This window comes from Meleagris gallopavo, chromosome 10, assembly GCF_000146605.3.
Source record: "Meleagris gallopavo isolate NT-WF06-2002-E0010 breed Aviagen turkey brand Nicholas breeding stock chromosome 10, Turkey_5.1, whole genome shotgun sequence".
Classification (NCBI taxonomy): Eukaryota; Metazoa; Chordata; class Aves; order Galliformes; family Phasianidae; genus Meleagris; species Meleagris gallopavo.
This window is the reverse complement of record NC_015020.2, coordinates 26,272,583-26,294,692: the sequence shown is the minus strand read 5'-3', so window position 1 is coordinate 26,294,692 and position 22,110 is coordinate 26,272,583. Positions and strand designations below refer to the sequence as shown.

The window sequence follows — 22,110 nt, the reverse complement described above, 5'->3', positions numbered from 1 at the left end:
AGTGGAGTGGGGGGTGGTTGGGTGAAAGTCCTTTGTTATCATTTAAAGTTCTGAGCTCTACACCTATCAATTTATTTGCAGCCAAAACATGAAGTATTTTCAGGAAGCCAAAAGAAAAGTTCATTAGATTGTATTTTCTAATGATGTTGTGGGGGTGGGGGTGTATTTCTTTTCCTTTTTTAAGCTGTACTTGAGTATCTTCTGCTTTTTCCGTGTTCCCTCGCACTGGTTAGATTGTGTTGGAGTCCTATCAAACTTCATTAGATACGTTTATAATAATCTCAATTTCTTGCATTTCAGCACCCAACAAGAGGTGAGAAGACAGCAAAGTCCCGAAGATGTGAGAAGTTCTCCCTTAGCGAAAGAAAACCTTGTTTTCAAAATGGACCGAAGTAAAAGGAATTCAATAGCTGGATTTCCACCTCGCTTGGAGCGTGCTGAGGACTTTGATGGTGGCACTGGAGGAGATGGGACTACATCCCAGATAGGGAGAGTTTGGACCTCTTCGTACAGAGCCCTGATAAGTGCCTTTTCCAGACTTACCCGTCTCGATGACTTCACGTGTGAGAAAATTGGCTCTGGTTTCTTCTCTGAGGTGTTCAAGGTGTGTGTTTAGTTCTTCTGCCCATGTTGATTGCTTCCTGTTTGGTGCTGAGAACGCATGAGAGTACTTCTTTCACTGAAGTCAACTGTTCCTGTATTTGCATTACTCTGGCTAAGTGAGTGATGAAGAATTTGCAACTCTCAAATACTTCCTCAGCTGTTTTGCATCACCTGCAAGTTAGCTGGGGAGTTGCAGAGAATATTTGAGAATTCAAACTACAAAACTATTGATCTAACTTTCGTTCCCTGTAGTGTAGCATGTTACAGAATCATAGAATGGCTTGGGTGCAGAGATCTTAAAGGTTCATCTAGTTCCAACCTCCTTATTAAACTCAAATGACTGATTCCCTCATGTGTAAGTCTGGATGTCTTTAGTTTACTTTGATTCTTAGCTTTGTGGGATTGTACCCATTCCTTGTGCCAGTCTTTTGCTTCCCAGCACTAGGTGCACCTCTGAATTGGTGAATGATTTCTGAATTTGAAACTACAAAACTTAATGTACTGAAGTTACAATACAGTTAGCTGCTCTTCTCTATTCCCTTTGCTTCTTGTTATGCTGTATCTCTAACCCAAATAATGTGAGATTGATTTTGTGGAGAGTAGTTTGAGCAAGAAAATCTGAGGTTGTCAGTGACTTGCTGTTAGAGTATTTGGAAAATGATTGAGGCCATTGAAAGGCAGTTTTAAAGTGCTCATAGTATTTGTGCTGTCCTGACCATTGTGATGAGGCCTATCGTAGAGGAGTAGGATACTGAGTTTCTTCTAGGCTTTCAGGCATTGCAGAAATCACTTGTTTCCTTGTCTTAGTTCCTGGCTTCAAATGAACTCGCTCTCCAGATCATTTCCATTTCAGTGAAGTGCCAGAAGACTATCTTGCTGTGTATGCTGTCTATTCCATGATACTTAATGTCATCTTTTCTTTAAGAATTAAAGCCAAGAAACCTTTTATCCAGCTTTACTGCTGTGAATAGATATGTGAATTAGAAAATGTATGTTTTGTTACTTTATTGCCCAAAAGACATTCCTATCTTCATATGTACCTCTCTCTCCTCTTGTGTAAAGGCAAGTTGTTAATTGTTTTTTCTTTTGCTAGATACATGAAACTCAATTTACACTAACCCCAATTTTTATTTCTTTCAAAATAAAGAGAAGAGGGACATCAAAGTTTTGTATGTTGAGACTTCAGATTGAGGTGTTGCAGTCAGACAGCTACATGCTGGGTGAACATATGTACTAGGTGAAATAATTATCATATTCTGTCATGGCTTGGTGGGAAACATTGTGGAGAAGCACCCGGAGGCGAGGTGACTGCATGCCCAGCAGAAAAGTAAGGTAATTAGAATAATTAGGAAACAAAGTAGGTGGGGAAAAAGATGGTTAAAAGCAAATGTAAATTTCCAGGATATGTAGTTACTGATTTCATTAAGAATATCTTATTTTGAGAGCTTGCTTTACACAAGTAGTGACATACGGAGGTTTATGTAAATGTGTTTGAGAACTTCTGTTGATTGAGGAAAAATCCTTGATACCTGATTTACCTTCCTGTGCACAAAGAAGTCTGCTAACTTTAGAACACCTTTCTCCTGCCATTCTGCTTTCAGTAGAACTGAGCTGGACGTCCCCTGGTGTAAGTCTGCAGTCAGTGTCATTACTACAGACGTGGTTGTAGTCCGATATCTAGCGTCTGTTTTTTCCAGCAACAACTGCAGACCTTCTGCAGGGAAACAATGTTGATACTTTTCTTTCAGATCAATTTAAGAGAGATCTCTCTTCAGTTTTGGCACAAAGTGGAAAGAGAGCATTATGACCTTGACTTAGATGTGGTTCCAGACTCATTTAGGCAAGTTTCTGTTCTGCTAGTTTATCAGCGTGACCACCTCTGTCATTAATCTCACTGAGCTGATCAGATTTCTTTCAAGAACCTTGATGTGCTTCCAGGAAGGAGGGCCTCGTGGTTTGACACAGTAAAAGTTCAGTCTGATCTGCGGGCTTCCAGGTAAACATTTGAACTTGAGAACAATCCAAGGTAGTTCTAGATTTACTGCGTAAGTAACTTAGAAAAGCAATGAAGCTTTCCCTTTAAATTAGTAAAAGGTATTTTAAAAACAAACAAACAAAATCCTTGTATCTCTAGAGCTTTTTAAGTTATTCATTTGCCTGTTGTTTTGTGAATATCATGCATCAGGTTCGCTTGGACAGTTTATCAAAGAATACTTGCCCTGTTTTGAGGATTTGAGGTCTTTGTTTTGCTATGTAACTCACAACTATTTTCACTGATTTGTTCCCTTCCATCAGTTCTGTGGAGCCTCCTTGATTAATATGGTTTTTCACAGTGGATAGAGATGTTTCAATATGAATACGGTACGGCACGAACGTGTGTGTGATGTGTGCTAGGAATGGACGTCTTGCATTTCTAGGGCACTTTAGCTCATACAAATTAAGCTTTGTGGTTTATTCAGCATTAAATATTAAGTTAGCATTTTGATTTTTGTCAGCCATCATTACAGCAATTCAAACTCACTTGAATGCTAACTGTTGTAGAAATCAGTTTTGAAAAATGGAACTTTGTGAAACCACCAGCAGTGTAGTTTGAAGCAGCTGAGTGATGAGTTCCTTTTGTAATTTTCATTGGCAGGTATAGACTTGACATTTGCTCTTCAACTGACCTAGACAAAGGGTTTTTTTAATAAGTGAACGTTAATCGGCCATTGTCCTGAACTTTGTAATTCTTAGCTGGGAAGACCAATAAGAACTGATGGAAGTAGAAGTAATTGTGGGGGAGATAAACATCGTAGTGAGACTGTATTAGGAGGCAGGTACATCTTAAAATACATGTGATGGAACAGAAGTCAAACTGAAGTCTGTGATCCTCCTCTATTCAAGTAAGTGTTTGGGTTCAGAGCTGGTACAAAACATTCAAGTTCCTAACATATTTCTTAAGGGCTTCTTGTTAATACTGTGTTCTGTAGCTGAATTTCTGAGAGAGCCTGGAAATACTTGGACACTTTGACCTTTAAAAGAGGACTTTTTTTGCTGTTGATTATTTGATGAAAACAAGGAACATAGATCCAGTATAGGATTGTACAAGTTCAACATTGTACTTATACATTGGGAAGTTTGTGTTTCTGTGCAGATGTGGTCACTGGGAGTTTGAAGGTTTTGACTGTTAGAAGAGAATCATCACAAGCTGATTCAACTGAAGGAAAATAACTTGTTTTGGTTGTTATGTATGCAGGGCTGCCTCGCTGCTGTCGTGGTGATGAGTGCAACTATTCAAAGCTCCCCTATCCCACAGCTGGGGACTTGGGCGTAGAACAGGGAGAAACATAACCTGGTTTTGTTGAAGAACGTGTTCTGACATGAGTGTGTTGAGGCAAACTTGGAGCCAGAGCTCAGGTCGACTGGGCCGCAATCCTGGCTGCTTTGAACTGTGTGTTCAATTTTGTAGAAGCCAAGAGGTCTGCTCTTAGAGACTTGGCGGGGGGTGAGGGAAAATCTCATGCAGTATTCTAATGTCTGCTTGCATTTTGTATCACTTCTGGTGCTGTATCTGTAAAGGCATATTGCCCTGCCGGTAGGCCTGATCTCTGAAACATCTGACTGTGGTAAAATGGAGAGATACTGCTATCTGACTTCTGTGACGTGGCTCTGGGCAGCCTGGCCTGGTGGTTGGCGACCCTGCACATAGCAGGGGGATTGAAGCTAGATTATCATTATGGTCCTTTTCAACCCAGGCCGTTCTGTGATTCTGAGTTGTCTCTTTTTGTACCTTATGACTTCGTCATTACTTCTCTTGATTAACATTTCTCTCTGTCTATAACTTTGTAGGCCTTGAGGAGCCTAGTGCAGAAATGCTTGATGCTGAGCAGTAGTCACTTTCCTCTTTTGGCCTTTGAACTAAGTGCTATCTAAAGTAAACAAAGCATAGTAAGAACTGTGCGAGAGAGTGAGGGACAGAATAACTCGTAGGCTTCAGGCAGAAGTGCTATGAGACTATACAGGCCACTTGACAGAAAAAAGTCTCTTGAAAATAGATACTCATGTTGATCATATTAGACTTTGCCCATTGTATCTTACTAGATGCTTGAGAATAAATGCATTATGAACTTTTCAAGCAGTTAAAGCTTGGAAGGGGTATTAGATGATCTAAAGGCCACTACACCTCAGCAGTAACTGGTATCTACCTCACTTTTTCAGCATAGGTTTAAACCCTTCCATCATCATCTCCATCATCTTTATGTTTTTAAAGCAGGCACCCCAACTTGCAGCATCCTAGTTTTGTTCTTAACAGTGACTTGTAAGAACTCTCTTTTTGCTTTGCCATACTCTTTCTGCATTAAGCAGCACTTGTTACTGTAACACGTAATTTATGTTGCATTTTTTGCTTAATTGGACTCCTAAATACATTGTCACATTGCTGCTCACGGGAGGTATGTCTCCTGTAGATAAAATCTCTGTTTATAGTGAAGTTTTTCATTTGGATGTGTTAATTTTGGCTCTGATGTTCCTCAGATACAGCGTGGCCTTCCCTATGTAGAGAAATAATGAGAGCAGATACAACAGACTTTGAGCTTTTCTGAGTGGTAACTGGAATCAGTGAGCTGGATGTGAGCACAGCAGAACTCTGAGTAACAGGCAGCCTAGCTCTGTTCCTCTGGAACCTCAGTGGAAATTTCTCTCTTTCATGCTGCTTTGTCATGCATAATTCTATCTTGAGCTATCACCGGTCAGTTTTTAACCTAGTTATAGTCTACTGTGGCATGAAGTCAGATGTCTTATAGAAGTCTGTGTGTTTATGTATGCATATAGCTGCTGTAAAACTACTGTAATTTTATACAATGACCTTAAATCTCATCACCAAATTTTAAAATAACATCCCATTTCAGCTTTACATTTATAAGAACTACTGTAGCCTCCTTAGCTGAGCCAGGCTCAGGAATGTGCCATCTGTTTTTGGCAGATATTTTCAGTCTGTCCTTAAAACTTCCATTATTGGAGATTCTGGAGCCTTCTTTGATGTAGCCAAGCTGTGATTTTCTTTTTATTATTATTTATTATTAAACTGTGCTTTTATAGCTAGAACTTTCCAGTTTTGGTTGTTTCTACAGCTGGTCATGTCTATTTGCTTATTGGCTCTAAAAGCAACCCCTTACTGACAGAGGGCTCAGTTTTCCTGTGGCATTTAATGGTTTATCATGTCAACAGAAGCATTCTTCCAAGACTAAAATGTCTGTGGATGTGTGGAAGGAGGAAAGGAGCTATTTGAATCATTTTATAAGTGAGAATGTAGAGAAAGGAATGCCAAGTTATATGAAAAGGAGAGTGTGGCTGCTGCTTCTCCTTGAGGTTGGCATTATTACATCAGGTTCTGTTTGTGCCATAGTGCCAGAAGTCCAGATGAATTAGGGAGTGAGTATAAAAGTAGGGTAATGAGTAGGAAACTCAACCTATTGGTTACCCTTCGTTTTGTAGGCATGGGGAATATATCTCATAAGTTTTTAAGTGACATCCATTTGTGCAGTGAGTGTCTTCCTTCAGCTAAGTGTGATGTGTTGTTCCACTGCTCAATTTATTCTTTCCTTCTCTTACTGTCGAATAGAGACGTTGCGGTGTTCTTTCCTCTCAGGGTGATTTGATGCTGTGACTGGCAGTGGATCTTGTCCCCACACATGCATTATGGTCTTGCTTCTTTTTTTTTTCAAGGGAAATTAATTTTAAGCTTAATTTTCGCTTTTTGATGACCACTTTCACCTCATTGAAGATGGCAGAAGCAAAAAACATGTGGCTTCAGGCCCCTTATGTGAAGCTATAGTGTTTAAAAACCATTATTAATTGTTAGCTTGGAATAGTCACTCTGTATTACATGAACTGGCCAAGATGGCTAGAGTAACTTGAAAACCCCAAGCCATTGAGTTATATCAGCTAAGTGGCTCTAATCAGTCTCTTTTTACTCTGATATTTGTCAGGGATAGGAAGAAGCACCATTCTGGAACAGAGATGAGGCATAAATACTAAGCAGGATTACTTGTCTCATGCTGTGTGTATCAGCCTTTTGGAAACCTTTTAGCAACTGCCAAGATGCCTTGTATGGCAAATCCTCAGACAATCAGTTGCCTTTTCTTCCTAGTGACTTTTTGATTATTTAGGTGCCAAGATGCTGTCATCCTCGTCCTCCTCACTCAATTAGGCAGTGCTTTTAGAACATAGGCCTTACTCTGATGGATCATTAATATGACTTAAAAACCTCTTCAGTGTAATTATTCCCTCAGGATTATAAAATTCTCGTGAGCTTTCATCCCCACTCAGATGTGAGTGTCATTAAATTCAGAATTACCTGCCACGCTCGCAAGGCACTTACGCTCCCACATCTTTTGGAATTGAAATTGCTTTGAAAGACAGAGTAGAATGGAGAACTAATTCGTATTTGACTTATCTGACATAAGTCCTGCTTTGATTTATTTTGTGGCTGGATGTGTATGTAACAATTACCATATAGCATCAGTTGAGGAAACTCTGGGACTGACTTAAAAGCTGTCACCAGGTAGTAGCTCTTCTGCAAACCTTGCCTGTTGTAGTGGTGATGCAAAAACTGAAAGAAAAAAGTACAGAAACACAATTTCTAGATCTTATTGTTGCCTACAGTCTCGCTTGACATCACTCTAAGTAAGATCTAAAATTAACAAAACAAGCTAAAAAGAGTTTTGCATGCTGTGCATTTCACTTCACCAGGTTTGGTCAGCTAGCTTCTCCACTGAAGAGAAAAATCACTGAAAAATATTGCAGAACTGTCCATATACTCTGAAAGTAAAAGATTTGCTTCTTTAATAAGAAGCCAGAGCAAGTCTGAGTTGAATAAATGCGATGCTGAAATATTGAAAGAATACTCCATCAGAAAAAAAGATAATGTAAAATTTTCCATTTCAAAACGTACTTATCAGTTGTTTAGAAACTTGGCCTCCTCTAACTCCCATTGAGCAGCTGGTGTGTTAAATGGCTGAGGTAAGCAGAGGATGCTTGCAAATGCTGTCAGCGGTAAGAAAAGCACTCTAATACTGTGACAAGTGGGACCTTGAAATACCAGGTAACCTCTGGCTGGATTTTGTGTGTGGTACAGTGACTTCTGTTGTTCTGAGTCCTTTGGGCCCTTTCTTCTCTTCTGGAAGAGAAATTGTGCCTATCTGAGTATCACTGTGCAGTTTCCCAGGGGCAAAGCAGGTGGCAAGATTCCCTTGGCACAGAAACGTCTGTGGTTTTTCTGTCTCATTTTCCATAATAATTTCTCAAGCGCAGTTAAAAGGTCTGCTTAGTTTTCTGTTCTGGATAGAGATGTGCAGGGTTGGCAGCTCCAGGATTTTCTGTTTTGCCAGCTGGCAAACATGCACATTTGTGTAAGCTCATTCATTGCTGATACTGAGCGACAGGTGCTGATTTACTGTTCTTCAAATAACGGTGTTGGCATGTATCCAGCATGAACATGACTGAGCCTAGAGAACAGAATACATCCCTTAAGATCTTTGTTGCACACCTCTCTGAACACATTTCCTAGCATTGGGTGGGGTAGAGTTAAATGTATTTCAGTGATGATTGTCACTGCTTTTGTCAGAGGCTGTGATTGTAGTGCACGTGTGTGCCACCGAGTAATTTGAAATTTAAAGACGAGAAATGCAAATGATTATATTCATGGCAAGAACAGGACAGGTATATTGTTCACAGACTCAGATCATTGGGGAATGCTTCTTTACAACTCCTTAATAGCCACTGGAGTTAAAGAAAGGAAATCCAAGCCCTCTGTGATGTCATTAGTCTGCTGCTCCAGTTGTTCTGTATGAGGAGCATCCAAAATGCCTTTCTTGCAGAGGGTGCTGAGGCCATGTCCAAATTGGAGAGACTGCCTTCTCCTGTCCTTGTGAGCTTCCTCTGTTTGGGGCTGCAGTGGCACCGCAGTGCTTTGGCATCTTCTGGGTGCTGGTTTTACTGGAAGGGATTAAGGGTTGAAGAGAGGACAGAGCTGTGAAACTTTCCTTTGAGAAATCAATGTGGAGAAGTGTTGCTTTGTTAACTGACCCATAGCAGACCATGTGCATAGCACAGTAACTCCATGTAGACAAAATGCAGCTCCTCCATGCTGCTAGTGCTTAACCGTAATTATGGTAGCAGTGGCTTTTGTGCCAGTGGGCTCTGCACAAAGGGGAGGTTGATTTCCTCCCTCATGCATGAGTAACATTTATTTGACAGATTTATGAAGGAAACTTAAGGAAATTGTTTCTGACCAAAACAGATCTCTCAAGGCTGCCATACTGATGTTAAAAACAAAACCATCGTGTGTGTGGTGAATAGTTATAATGGCATCACTGATGCGGTGTGGGGTTGCATGCTTAGCACCAAACTGTGTCATTACATTGGTAAAAGAGTGAAGACGATAGGAAAAGTCAACCTGGAGTATTTTTGCTTAAAGCATCTGCAGGTTATGTACTTATCATAATCTTTCACGCAGCATAACAACATGGTAACACTGGAAATATTTAACTGTAAATATTAAAAAAAAAAAAGAGAGAGAAGCAAGGACACAGGTACAGTAGTGCATTGTGTATCTTTGGGTGTCTCAGTAGCCATTTGCAGATGTCAAATTTCCATGGCTGATAAGTAGTGTTATCACCTCCATTTTATAGTCTTAGAGCAAATGCTTGGAATTGAAGGAGCGTGCTCAGGGCTGCGCAAAGAGCTCATGAGGCAGCTCACAGTAAGAATGAAGAGTAATGCTCAGTTTTCTAATGCTAGCTCAATGTTTTTCTTTTCTAACTGTGACTTTGTACTTGGGTATAAAGTACGTACCTGAGCTGTACCCCCAGGTTGTGGCATAACAAAAAATACGAGGCTCTTCTGCATTTTGTTATCCAGCCCCTAAGTGGTGGGTCCACCTTTGAGCCTTCTGTACTGAAAAGAGAATTTTATAGGGTTACGTTCTTCTGAACTGGCAACAAAAGAAGTCAACTTCCCCACCCTGGCTGTGCCTGTTTATATCTGATCTCAAGCAGTGGAACAATAGTCCTCTGATTCATTTGTGCTTTCTCTCAAAATAAGACTGTGGTCTCTTTTTGCCTTTGATTTAATTGAGATCAAGTTGGTGGCAGAGCTGTGCGCAGATTCCTATCGGAGAGTGGTTTGTTTAAAATAAATGGGTGCTGTATTCTGGGCCCTGGTTCTACATTACAGAGGGCAATGAAGAAAAACAAAATGCAAAAGAAAAATGAGGTTTTTTTTGGCACACGCAAATGGGTTTCTAAAGTAACAACTGTACAGCTTACTAATTATAGAGGGTTTTTGCAAAAATTTGGAGACTGCTGGTAGGTGTGGAATATGCTACAGTAACTGAATGTGTTACTTTGCTACATTGGTGACGTTAGAAGTTACTAAAGTTGGATCTTTGTTTAGTGACCAACACCATACCTATGCACTAGAGAGGAAATGGTGAAAGCTGCAACATTTTGTGTATTTCTCACTGTTTTTTGTTGTTTTTTAATGCAACAGAAATTAGAGTATCACAATTACTGTCAAGCTTTTAAAATGTATTGATTTTGGGGGGGAGGGTGAAAAATTTCCTGTGTATCTTCTGAACCTGTGTAACACACAGGTTGGCTGGTTTTGTTTGGCAAGGCTTTGTTCCGCTTGGCACTTGGTTTCTCTCTTGCTACAAGTTGGTGTAGTGACATTATATACACTACTGCTCCCAAAACAACCCCAACTCAGTCTCACTCCTTAGCATCAATGTGTTACTTTGCTTAATAGCAGCTTAATGCATCGATGTATTTCTTTAAGCTTCCATTTGTCACTACTGATTTTCCTAGTGACGTGGCACTTTTGATGTGATGTTAGCATCACCACTAAGGGTACGTGCATCTGACTATGGGGTATTCTGTAGTGCTTAGAAAAACATTTGAGATGCAGTTTGTAGAACTGGATTTACAACCTAGGAAACAAGTTTGTCTCCTTAATTAAAGGGAGCTTTCTTCAATCAGAGTTAAGGCATTCTTTTAAGATATTCATCCCCAGGGTATGAATAAATGTCCATGTGAGCATGGTGACTTTGGCTTGACTGTGAGACTTGAACAAATTGCAGCTGACCCTAACCCTGTGCAGCTTTGGAAGATAACCACAACAAATTACTTTCAAATCAATGTTGCATGGCTGGAAAACAATGAAAATACAATGGAAAACTAAAAGCAAAGCTGAAAGCTCTATTGGCAGATTTGTAACATCAGTGTTCTTCAAATGCTCATTTTAAGGACACCTGGAAAGATACAGGTAATAGTAAAGGTTAGATAGGCCGTGTGGAAGATGAAATCACATCAGTTTTTCCCCTCGTCTTCAGTACAGACAAACAGTAGAATTAATGTTTGGATATCTAGAAAGCATTGGCATACCTATGACCTAATGAACAGTTATTAAAATGATATTTAGTCTTTCAATGATGAAACAAACAAAAAAAAACTTTGTAGCAAGCAGTAAGTTAAAAATTAAAAGCAGCAATTTTCCTGGCCATTTCTTGTATGAGCTGAGTACAATGTTCAGGTATTGGCTAGTTATTTTGAATGTGAGCTCTCCTCAATTGCTGTTACAAGTTTTCTTTCAAATATGTGACTGTTTCTGTGCCTGGTTCCATCACTTCACGGAGTACCTTTTTTTTTTTTTCTTTTTTGTCAGTGGATAAGAAGGTCTGGGACCAGAGCCTGGTCTGAAGACCCTGGCCAGGCAGGCCGTGAAGCTAGCCATAGCCAGGTCAAAATACTTACAAAGTACTTTGATCCTAGAAAAATCAGAGTGCAAAGGGACGCTTTAACTGCCTGCCAGCAATAAAACAGGGAGGCAATATCTGGTTACTGTGACCTCTGAGTTAGAGACACATAGGTAAGCAGACTGAGAGTCAGAAGAGTGTGCAAAGCAGCATGGGAAGGCAGCTGTAGGATTGTCAAAATATTTCCAAGCACAGACATGATCATCCAGACATCACTGAAAGGTTACTTGATCTCATATGCAAGGAACTCTAATTAATAATAACGTCAACAGCTTTGGTAGTTTTACAGCCATCTGCTGGGGATCCTTGTTTATATGTTGAGCATATGGGCATGTGCTGAGGCAAAACGTCCTCTAAGCAAATACTGCTTTTGATCAGTAATATTTCTAAAGTCTACTGTTAGCTTCTGGAGCTGTTGTCTTATGTGCACATTAGTAGCCTGAAAGGAGATAAAGGTTTAGAAATGGTTCGGCAGAGTTTTGGCAAGGAGTACCAGCACAGAGCCCAATTCAGTTTAGGCTATGAATGACAGCTAAGTAGGTGCACAAGGTAGTGTAACTGATAGCTGTGGCTGTAAGGAAGAGCTGACAGCTCATATGGTCTGGAGCTTGACTGAGACCTTAAAAGCAGGACCCATCTGTTCCCTCTTGGCAGTCCATTCTTGCTGTGGAAATGCTATTTGTCAACAATGCTTCAGAGGACAGACCACAATTAGCTTTATGTATACTCTAAGTGACTGGTATTGTGTTTCATAATATATATAAGCTAATATCTGGTCTTTATTCTCAATATTGGCAACTTTCCTCTTGAGAAGATTACTTTCAGGCTTCAGGTCTGCTTTTCCCTCCTAACTCAAAGAGAACCTTGTGTGAGACCAAGTCCCTGTTCTCCCACCTCTGCTTTGGTTTGATTTGGTAATTTGCTATTCTATCAGATTCAGGGGGAATAAGTCCTCCAACATCAGAGCAGTAAACAAAAGTTCAAATAAAATGACTGGTATTAGCTTACAGCGTCCCCTTAATTGAAACAGAAAGCAACACAGTGCCAGGTGCCTTTTAGAGACCTGTTAACATGCCCAGATGCATTTCTAACTGTGATCAAATGGATTTTACAAAACAAAAAGGCCCCGAAGCTCACCACGGAACCCACTGCAGCCTCTCAAGACCAGAGAGACTCCAGGAATATTCTGAAATGGAGGATGAGAAATATTCTGTGCAAAAACTGCTCATTTTTCTCTGTTCATGCTCATTTTTCTCTGTGGGCAGTCCAACCTTTGAGAAGTAGTTGTTAACCTCTTCCTTTTGCCTGTCAGACCTGAAAATCCAGGAAGCACACAGGACAATTGCTTCAAATACACCTTCAGAAGTTTACATAGCTCAAGAATAGAGTCCAGAGCAAGGAAAAGGCAAAGAACAAGGAAAAAGATCCTATGGTAGGGGTCTAATTTTGCCTAAAAGCTGAGGCAAAAGAACTTGAAACTTTGGTGTGGAACTGAGTGAATTAGATAAATGGCCAAGAGGTAGCTAGCAGAGTTAATGACGGGCAAATACTGCTCAAGACAGTATTTCATCCAAGTTTCTGCTCACTTTCTATCTCTGTTCCTTCCCTTTTGGCAGACCTAGAAACTTCAGTGGAAAGCTGATTTCTGAGGAAGTTCTGTTGAGAGTAGATCTTTGTCTGTACGACTTAAGCTTCAAATTCTTTGCCATTCCTTGTAAAGCCCAAATTACTTCACCACAACACCCAGGATTCCTAACCCTTCTCCCAGAGGAAGTGTTTCTTGTGCTGTTATGTATAGATGGAAAGTTTTAAAATTGTTCTTATTCTTAATTTGGATTGGTAGAACAAATTTCCCTTAAATCTATGAAAGTTTTCCTTAATTTTGGTTTGCAGCCAAAGAGTTGACACAAATAAAACTGAAATCTAAATAAAATGCATATTTAAAAATACATGCATATGGAAATAGACTTGTCCATCTCAGCTTGTTCATTCAAATTGGCTAGGTATGCAAAAGCTGCCTAAAATTAAGAGTTAATGAAAGCAGACAATAGACACAGGAAACCTGGCAAGTAACAGTAAACCTCATGAACTCAACATGCAATCATCCCACTTAAAAGTAATAAGCATGCCAAACAGGCAAAACAGGTTAAACATGGAGCAACTCTGGATTATCTTGTTATAACACTAAAGCTGTAATTTGACCAGTTTTGTTTGTTTGTTTTTAAAGCCAATGTTACCACTGAAAAGAGAAGCCTCAGCTCACCAACTTACTGCTGTTTCTGCTACCCGTGGTGGTCTCCACCCTTCTCCATCTCCTTTCTCTGATCCTTTTCACAATGGCATTACTGTGTGACTGTGGGTTAGCCAATTGAGAAGCTGGTGCATGGGCAGGGGAGGAGCAGGAGAAAATGCCTGAGAGCTATTTTTCAACTTGCTCAGTCTGATGTTGTTTGCCACTCTTAGCTGCTGTGCTTCCCATGCTGCCCTGTACTTCTCACTAGGATGAGGAATAGGCAGGTATCTCAAGCAGTAAGATAGGCACACATCTAAAACATGACACCTGTTCCCTCCAGTACTTCCCTGTGCTGAATTTGTGGTGCTTCTTGTTTAGGCGAAATGCTCCTCTTGTTCTTGTAGACAGTGGGCAAATGAAAACTGAAAATATGTATCACCTGATGCTTTAAGCATACTAGTGAGCGTCATTGCCAGAAGATATATCCAGCTTTCTTCTTACTTTGACTTATTGGAGTTCAGCTGCTCTTGTTGTAACTCTCTGCTTTGCAGTGTGAATTTGAACAAATGCTTTCTGCCTGCTGAGCGTATCAGCAGGCTCGTGCCTCTAATCAAAAAGTAAACCTTGGCTGCCTGATAAATTTGCCCATAGCTCTATGAGGCAGGGCCTCTCATAACACATTCTGTGGATCCTTAGAACCAACCACTACCCTGGAAAGGAAGAGGGATGAGAGAAAAGCAGTTGAGTTTCATAGACTCGCAGTGGGGAGCTTTGTCTTCCTGAGCAAATAAGTGACTACTTTCACTTGTACTGAGAAGCTGATTAATTTTTTTCAGCTTCTCAAACTTGATCATCAGTTGTATGGGAAGTGTAAAATACCTTTCTTCATTTGGATGGTGTGCCTACTGAAAGTAGTTGTGTGATAAAGATGAGAGAAATCAGTATACATCAAGTCAGTATGAAGTATATTTAACTTGTTCTACAACTTTACTGGTTTTTCAGCCTTGTTTCATGTTACTAGGATATGTCCTTACTGCTTTTTGCTTGTATCCTGTAGGTAAGACACAGAACTTCAGACCAGGTAATGGCTTTGAAGATGAACACGCTGAACAGCAACAGAGCGAACATGCTGAAAGAGGTTCAACTTATGAATAGACTCTCACATCCAAACATCTTAAGGTATACTGTTTCTCCTCTGAAATGTTTGGAGATGCACTTCCTAGTGTATCTGGTATCCAGTGGATAACAGTGACCCTTGGCTAATTAAAAATAAATAAATTAAAAATCTTCTTTGCCAATGCTCTAGAATGTATCACACCTTTTTACAAGCTATCCATTCCAACATGCCTGCAGTTAATTTCAAAATGGTAGTGCAAAGATTCTTGCCTTTTTACCATTATTTGCACTTATGTGAACTACTACTATTGTCGTGAACTACTACTTTTGCTTCTCTGCTGTCTATATCAACTCATTTTCACACTTACAAAAGCCTTATAAGGTTGTTATTCCAGCCTACAACCATCAGTCTGGAGTCTGGATTAGCCTGACTTTCTTCCATCCTTTAACACTGTAGAGATTACTTACAGATAGGTTTGTGTTTTATCTTAGTGACCTTAGGCACTTCTGTGTACAGAGTTGTGTCAAGATGTTCCAGTTTCTCTGTTTCTAATAAGTCATGAAGTAGCAGTTTGGTTTTTTAGGCTTTAAAAATAATTTTTTTTTTGCATGGAGTTGTAAGGCTAATTTTAAATACCCCCACTCTCATTTCGATGTCTCTGTGCTCAAATTCTCCATTTGGCCAGTCATGTAGATATCTATCTTAATCAGAAGGCACTGAAGAGCTTAGTTTTCATTTACCAAGTTTCCAGTAAGTCTGTAATCTCTGTGGTAGCATTGCAAAGATTCCAGTGGTCAAATATATACATATATAAAAATACCTGTTAAAAAATCTTGATGGAAAATTCATTAGGAAAAGTGAGACACTATCCTCCACTAAGGGTTTATTTTGGCTAAAATGGAACTCTTGGTTAAGGATGTTTTGGAATAGAAGTTATTGCAGCTGCATTGAATGGTGAAAAGGGGATTGTGATCTTTTGTCTCCCTCTCTCTTTCTTCCTATTTCTATTAGCGAATGTGACTCCAGAGGCAGAGAAGATGTTAACTGTTGTGTAGTAATTCATTCAGTTGCTGTTTTGGTGATCATAAGAAAGAGCTGCTTTTCTTGTTCTTTGTTTACCTCAAGGATTGCATTAGGGATGTTTCAGGAGTGAAAGCAGACTAGTGGTGTTCATTAGTGCTCAGCACTGTTTCTACTGTCAACTGCATCATCTCCTATCTCCATCTCATTCTTGCGTGCAAACTGGAGGACTAAAATGCTTTTCTATCTTGGCTTGATGCTTCTGCTTCCTGTGAGCATGAGATGCTGCTGCCTTCTGGCAGCTTGGCTTATCACATTTTACCTCAAAGCAGATGGTAAGAGCAGGAGTGGAAGGGTGAACTGGGGTTCTGGTTTGCACCATATAGTGTTTACTGCAGTCATGTTAATATGGGGTGGCTGATACACGGTAAGACAAATAGCTGGGGCTTGGAGAGCCAGAGGTTTCTTCACTCCCTTATTAGCTTAAGTCACACTTAAGTACAGTGCTGTTCAAGGTTTGGGTTAGATCTGCTACCAGGCCTGGTGAACGCTTCAAAGTGTTTTTCAGCACTTTGATGCTTCTCTGAATGCTGATGTTGTACTGCAGTCATGAGTTTTTGCCTAAGTCAAAACAAGAAAATGGAGCTGGAAAGAGCTCAAGGAGGCTGTTGTTGTCTCAGAGTCTGGAACCCTACAGCTCCCAGCCTTGGAGATCTGATACCTTCTCGTTCTGGTTCTGATACCTTTACATTCTGGAAATGTCTTACAGGTGTGTTTTTCTTATTTTGAGAAATGAAGTGGTGTGCTAACACACCACTATTCCTTAACACACATCTATTCCTTGTGCTGTCTCTTAAATTAGTATATCTTCAATTTTGAGATAGAATTTCAGTTTTTAATATCACTACTGTTTTCATGAAAAATACTTCTTTATTTAATCTATACCTCAGGGACTTCATTTAAAACATCCTGTACGCAGAAAACCTGAAATTATGTCTTAAGTGCTCTCATGGGAGCCCTTGGAGATATTGCTGTGTTTGGCAGTGAGTGTATAGGCAGATTGGCTCGTTCATTAGATCTGCTTTTCTGTGCATACACACAAAACATACCGTGCACACTACTTTCTTATTCTGTGAACTTTAAGGAGAATTTTCCTCCAGCTACTTTTGGACAAATCCAGCACCCTGGAAAGACAATACAATTTTTAAAATGCATTTTCTCTTATCAAACTTTCCTTTTTGTGAAATTGCGATTGACTTTGAGCCACTAGCTAGAAGGATGGCTTTTGTCTTTTAACATCATTTCTCTTGTATTGAGTGATAGCTTAAAAGAAAGGAAAACTTTTTTTTTTTACTTTTCTCTATGTAATGCAGTTATTTAAAAGGAGTATTTTATAAATGCTGCATGCAAAGCAGCAGAAGATAGGATGTGTTGTGTGTAATATGTTACAGAAGGGATAGAAAAAATGTTTTGCCTCTGTCTTGAATCAAAAAGCAAGTGTAGAAAACTAAGTACGTTTTTAGAATGGTGCCTAAGACATCAGGAAGGTTCTAATGCAGGTTTATACTCTCTTCCCTCTCCAGCAATAGCCAGTGCAATGAAATAAGCATCTACCTATCTTTTGAACTCATCTCTCTATGCATTAGTGAGCTTGTATGAGAGTTGTTTGTATTGGTGCGTTTGGTTGTTGAAGTTCTTTCAGTGGAAAGCACGTATCCAATATCTAGATGTCCACAATGGCTACTTAATCTGGATATTAGTTTTGTTTAATCTAACAGAGATGCAAAGATTGGGCACTATGGTTCTGTCCAGTCCTGTCCAGAACTTTCTCCCCTGCAGTCTGACTGAACTGAATGAAAGCACTTTGGGTAACTGCCCCGAAGGACTCAAAAATGTGCAGAATACTTTCTCCTCTTCTTTAGGAGGACAGGTGATACAGATTGTGGAAATGTTCTGCACTGTACTTAGCAGTGTGGACTCAAAAGGCATCCTTTATTTTTGCAGCCTCTGGGGAAAATTTTCCAGCTGCTGGTTTCAATTTTGGAAGTGATTCAGCCTTCCTGATAAGGCTGGATGTACTGTCTTGAAAAATAAACTTCCTTATATCTGCAAATAGTCACCTCTGCTGTGGATGACTTACTCATTGAAGCTTCTTCCAACTGGAAATGTTTATAGGAAGTGTAACCCTTGGCTGATGAGGCGTTCTGCTGAAGTTCACCTACGAGCACATTTTGGCTCTGCAGACGGTGCGTCTCGCCAGCAGGAATAATCTCAGCTGTACTGGGCCAGCATGTCAGCTTCCTATCCACGGAGTTTGGAATCTCCTGTGGGTCGATCTCAGAAATTGGAATCTTATGTTAAACTTGGTAATTGTATTTCCTGATAGCTGCTGCATATATTACCGTTTAGTGAGAAAGCTTTTCTGTAGTATTTTGTAGCAGTAGTTGGCTTAACCAGGAGACTTAGTATTGCTTGATACAGCAGTTAAGATGACATTTTCCAGGAATTTGAATCACTAGAGGTCTATTCTATCAATGTATTTTCCAGAGCCTGAAAAATGAGATTCTTGACACAATCTATTGATGGTTTCATTGTGTTGCCTGTAAGCTCATTAAGCCTGTTTTATCAGTGTATCTGGTTTCCCTTTTCCTGGCTAATATCTTCCAAAGATGTGGGTTTTATAAATATATTTTTGTCCTGCATTTTTCATGCGATCATGATATGGAACATGATATGGAACTTTGCTTTAATTTCTGGTTTAAGGTTAGAAATATTAGTCTGTTTCCTCGTAGAAATCCAAGATGCTGAAGAATTGTTGAGCTCTTCCTCTCAGTAACTTGAGCTCATGTGCCTTTCCTGCTCAAAGTGTAGATTCATTAGGCTGTGAATATGTTTCCATTGAAACTAGGCTTCCTTTGAGCAAACAGGTTATCAGAAAAGGGTTTGCTAGTATTTTGATGAAAGACATTTCTCTTCTTCCTGTAAAGATGTGAGACGCATTTATCAGAATTCTTAATTGTGTTTATATTTTAGAATTAAGTCAAATACAATGAAAGCCTAATTGGAAGTAAAGTAATACGCCTTTATAAAGAAAGAGTTGACAATCAGATGAAAATGCTGTTATTTTTATTTGTCTAATCTTCGTTTTTGTTGAATGAAAGTACTGCAGCATACAGGATTAACCTCACTATTGTGTTTCAGAAAAGAGAAAATACCAGTTCCAAATTTTAAGTGTTATCTTGGATTAAGTGAACACTGTACTTTATAAACCTTGCAGAATGCATGGAAGTAGAAACAGATTCCTGCTTTGGAGAGGTCCACAGTTCTTAGTTGTAGGAAGCTTAAGTTGTGAACACATTTACAAAAGAGTTCATATGCAGTTGCTGTATGAAGTGAAACTCAGAGCAGTGTTTGTGTAAATAATGTATCTAAAGCAGCTCTTTTTCCCCTTCCCCTGAACATCTGTTGTGCTCTATTGCTCTTCATTAAGCAAGAGGAATTGTGTTTTCACTCTCAAACAAAAAAAATTGCATATTTCGTTTGGGGAAAGTAATATTTGAAGTAAGAGCAGACAATAGACTTTAAAGTAAGAGTCCTGCTACTTTTTTTTTTGTTATAAAAACAGATTTCCACAGCTCAGCTTATGCAAAGAACCTTACCTATGTTGTTTCTCTTTGGCTGTTTGTAATTTACCAGTCAGCTGTTAGACAAGAGAACAGTAAGGATCATTCATTTGTTCAGAAGCAGCTTAGCTGAACGAGTGCTGTGTGTGTCTTGCATCATTTTGGTTTTAAATTCAGAAAGTTTTGAGGTTATAAAAGGGCCTTTTCCTTCAAATTGATCTCTGTAGGGTTCCCATCACGTTTACTGGAATTGTGCCTTTTTACCTCTTGTGAAGTGGAGATTTCTGAACACTGTGAAATGACAGGCAATGTGTTCTTGTCATAGAAACAAAAATCTAAATGATAAAGTTGACAATTGGCTCATCTAAAAATAACCAAAATCCTGACTGTGCAGGGAGGACTCCAAGGTGCATACAGATTAAGTTGTACCAAGCTTTCTCACAGGAGATATTTATTGTTACTATTAATTTGCATTTTGTTACTTAAAAGCTCAGCTTGTATTGTAGAATAATGAACTTTTAATTATTCCTCTTATGTTTAAATATGACATTTTCTCTGTCATTATGCAGAAGAGTCAAAGGATTGATGGTCTTTTCTTTTAGCAGGAGTCTGAACCTTGCACAGTGGGATGTACCAGATACCATCAAAACTTGCTTTAATACGACTGTTGAAAACAAAAGGGAGGCACGGGGGAAAAGAGAAGTATGCTGCATGCACATGCCCTCACAGTCCTCTGTGGTTAGAAATGGGGTAGAAAGGAACATCTTCGTGCTTATGCAGCACAATGAGAAGGGAAGTAATTTGCACTTTATGCAGACCAACGGTGGATTACTTGGCTTCGTTGGAGCAGAGAGCTCTGAGACTGTTCCCTTCTGCAAAAACATTATTTGCTGGCCTTTGCTTGTAGTTAAGTTAGTAACTTTCCATCTTGTTTGAGCAGTTTCCTGTGCTCTCTTGGAACACATATTGCAGTGTAGGCATATAATTTTGTTTTGTGCTGAGACTTTTAAATAATTGACCTTGAGGTATGTATTGTCTGAGGCTGATTTTTTTTTTTTTCCTTCTTTCTTGTGACTAGTTTCTATTATCCTTGTTTCTTTCTAGAAAACAAAGACAAAAAAAAAAAAAAGAAGGTAGGGGAGGAAAGAAAGCCCAAACCACTTCTCTTTTTTTTTTTGTTTCTTCTAGGTTTATGGGTGTCTGTGTGCATCAAGGACAGCTGCACGCACTTACTGAGGTAAGGCTATTTCATGATTTATGCACTCAATATGAAATTGCTCACAGGCCAGATTCTGCAATTGCTCTTCACCTACAGTCGTAGTTTCTTTTATGGGGCCTTAATAGATAACCACGTGCTGCTTGCTATGCAGAGGTAAGATTGCAGTGTCAGGCCTTAGAACTGCATTCACTGATAGCTGGTGGATGCCTTCTATCATTAGAAGGTTTCATTAAGATGAAAAAATAATCACAGTAGGAGCATAAAGTTCCACTGATAATATTCTGAATTAGAGATTTGGGTTGCCATTGAGATGCTCCTAACTAATACTTGTTTTGGAGACATTGCATTGCATTTAAGTCTCATTTATAATTCTCTGATTTCATATGCATTTCACAGATGAATCAGGGATATTTCAGCTGGGTGATATCAGTATATTCAGTCCCTGCTATCTTCTTACACCTTAATCTGAGTTCCGTTAAGAGGAACTATTCCCTTGCCTGTATTTCCTGGCCAAAGTCTAATTATCAAATAAGAAACAGAAATTTTAGTTCACATGGGCCTTCCCACTAAGTTTCACTGAATTGTGTTTAATGCCCCTCAGGAAAAACAAACAAACAAAAAAATCCCAAACCAAACAGAAGGGAGGGTTCTCTTGCTGTGAATAGTGTTAGCTATTTTGTGTCAAAAATCAATACAGTGTTTATTCTGGTGTTTTAGTTTCAGTACAGATTGAGATGCTCCTTTTTTGTAAAGTTCGTGTTTCTTGTTCACCTTTATTTTATGGGAACTACTTAATTAAAAAATTAACCCTTTTCTCTCCTACCTAAAAGTAACACAAGTGGTAACGTGTATGTTGTTACTTATCAATTGCAATGGATTCCTGGTGCATTTGCCGAAGAATTACTTAAAAAAAATTTATGTTAAAGAAGATCCCTGCGAAGTTTTGAAAAACAGATTAGTTCTCATAGCATGGTATAAAAATATGTATAACGATTACTTGTGTGTAGCTTGTCTTGTGTGGACCAAAATGGACGTATATAATCCCTTTGATAGGAAAAAGTGCAACCTAAGGGCAAGTTGATGTGTAGGAAATCCACACGTTGTTTTTTCCCATCCAGTAGTTGTTCTTCAGTTTTATAGAATGTATGAAATAGTTGTGTTTTCTGCTGGTTGAGGTGTTCTTTGTCTTGAAGTGTGTGTACAGTAATGATTCAGTTCTGATGACTTGTGAAGGTTAGGGAAGGGGGCTGAAATGACCAGCTGAAGGAGTGCAAGTTGTACATGGTGAGTCACCTGTTCAAATATAGCCCAGGAGAATAGGAGGATAAACAAATTATCCACCATCTTGTGGCTTCTTTAAGCTCGAGGTTCTCCTACCTTCCACAGCTTAACATAATTGTTACTAGCCTGACACTGCTTAGCGCGTAGAACTTCTCCCATGGTATTACTCCTTTGGAGATGAGCTATTGATTCAGCAGCCCATTCCTCAGGAGATAGCTCAGT

The 22,110-nt window shown here is 39.4% G+C and overlaps 1 protein-coding gene across 1 annotated transcript; it reads left to right on the top strand.

Moving 5' to 3' along the window:
* Positions 1–276: 276 nt before the first annotated feature.
* LOC104912508 (dual specificity testis-specific protein kinase 2-like) lies at positions 277–20,710 on the top strand. Its single transcript, XM_019618803.2, has 3 exons — positions 277–604; positions 14,686–14,807; positions 20,577–20,710. Exons 1-3 carry the CDS (start codon positions 383–385, stop codon positions 20,707–20,709), a joined length of 477 nt encoding a protein of 158 aa, XP_019474348.1. The 5' UTR covers positions 277–382; the 3' UTR covers position 20,710.
* Positions 20,711–22,110: the final 1,400 nt, after the last annotated feature.

Coding starts and splice junctions, on each gene's coding strand:
- LOC104912508 (XM_019618803.2), top strand. CDS start 383: ATGGACCGAAGTAAAAGGAATTCAATAGCTGGATTTCCACCTCGCTTG. Junction 605..14,685: donor TCTTCTCTGAGGTGTTCAAG/GTGTGTGTTTAG, acceptor TGTATCCTGTAG/GTAAGACACAGAACTTCAGA. Junction 14,808..20,576: donor TCACATCCAAACATCTTAAG/GTATACTGTTTC, acceptor TGTTTCTTCTAG/GTTTATGGGTGTCTGTGTGC.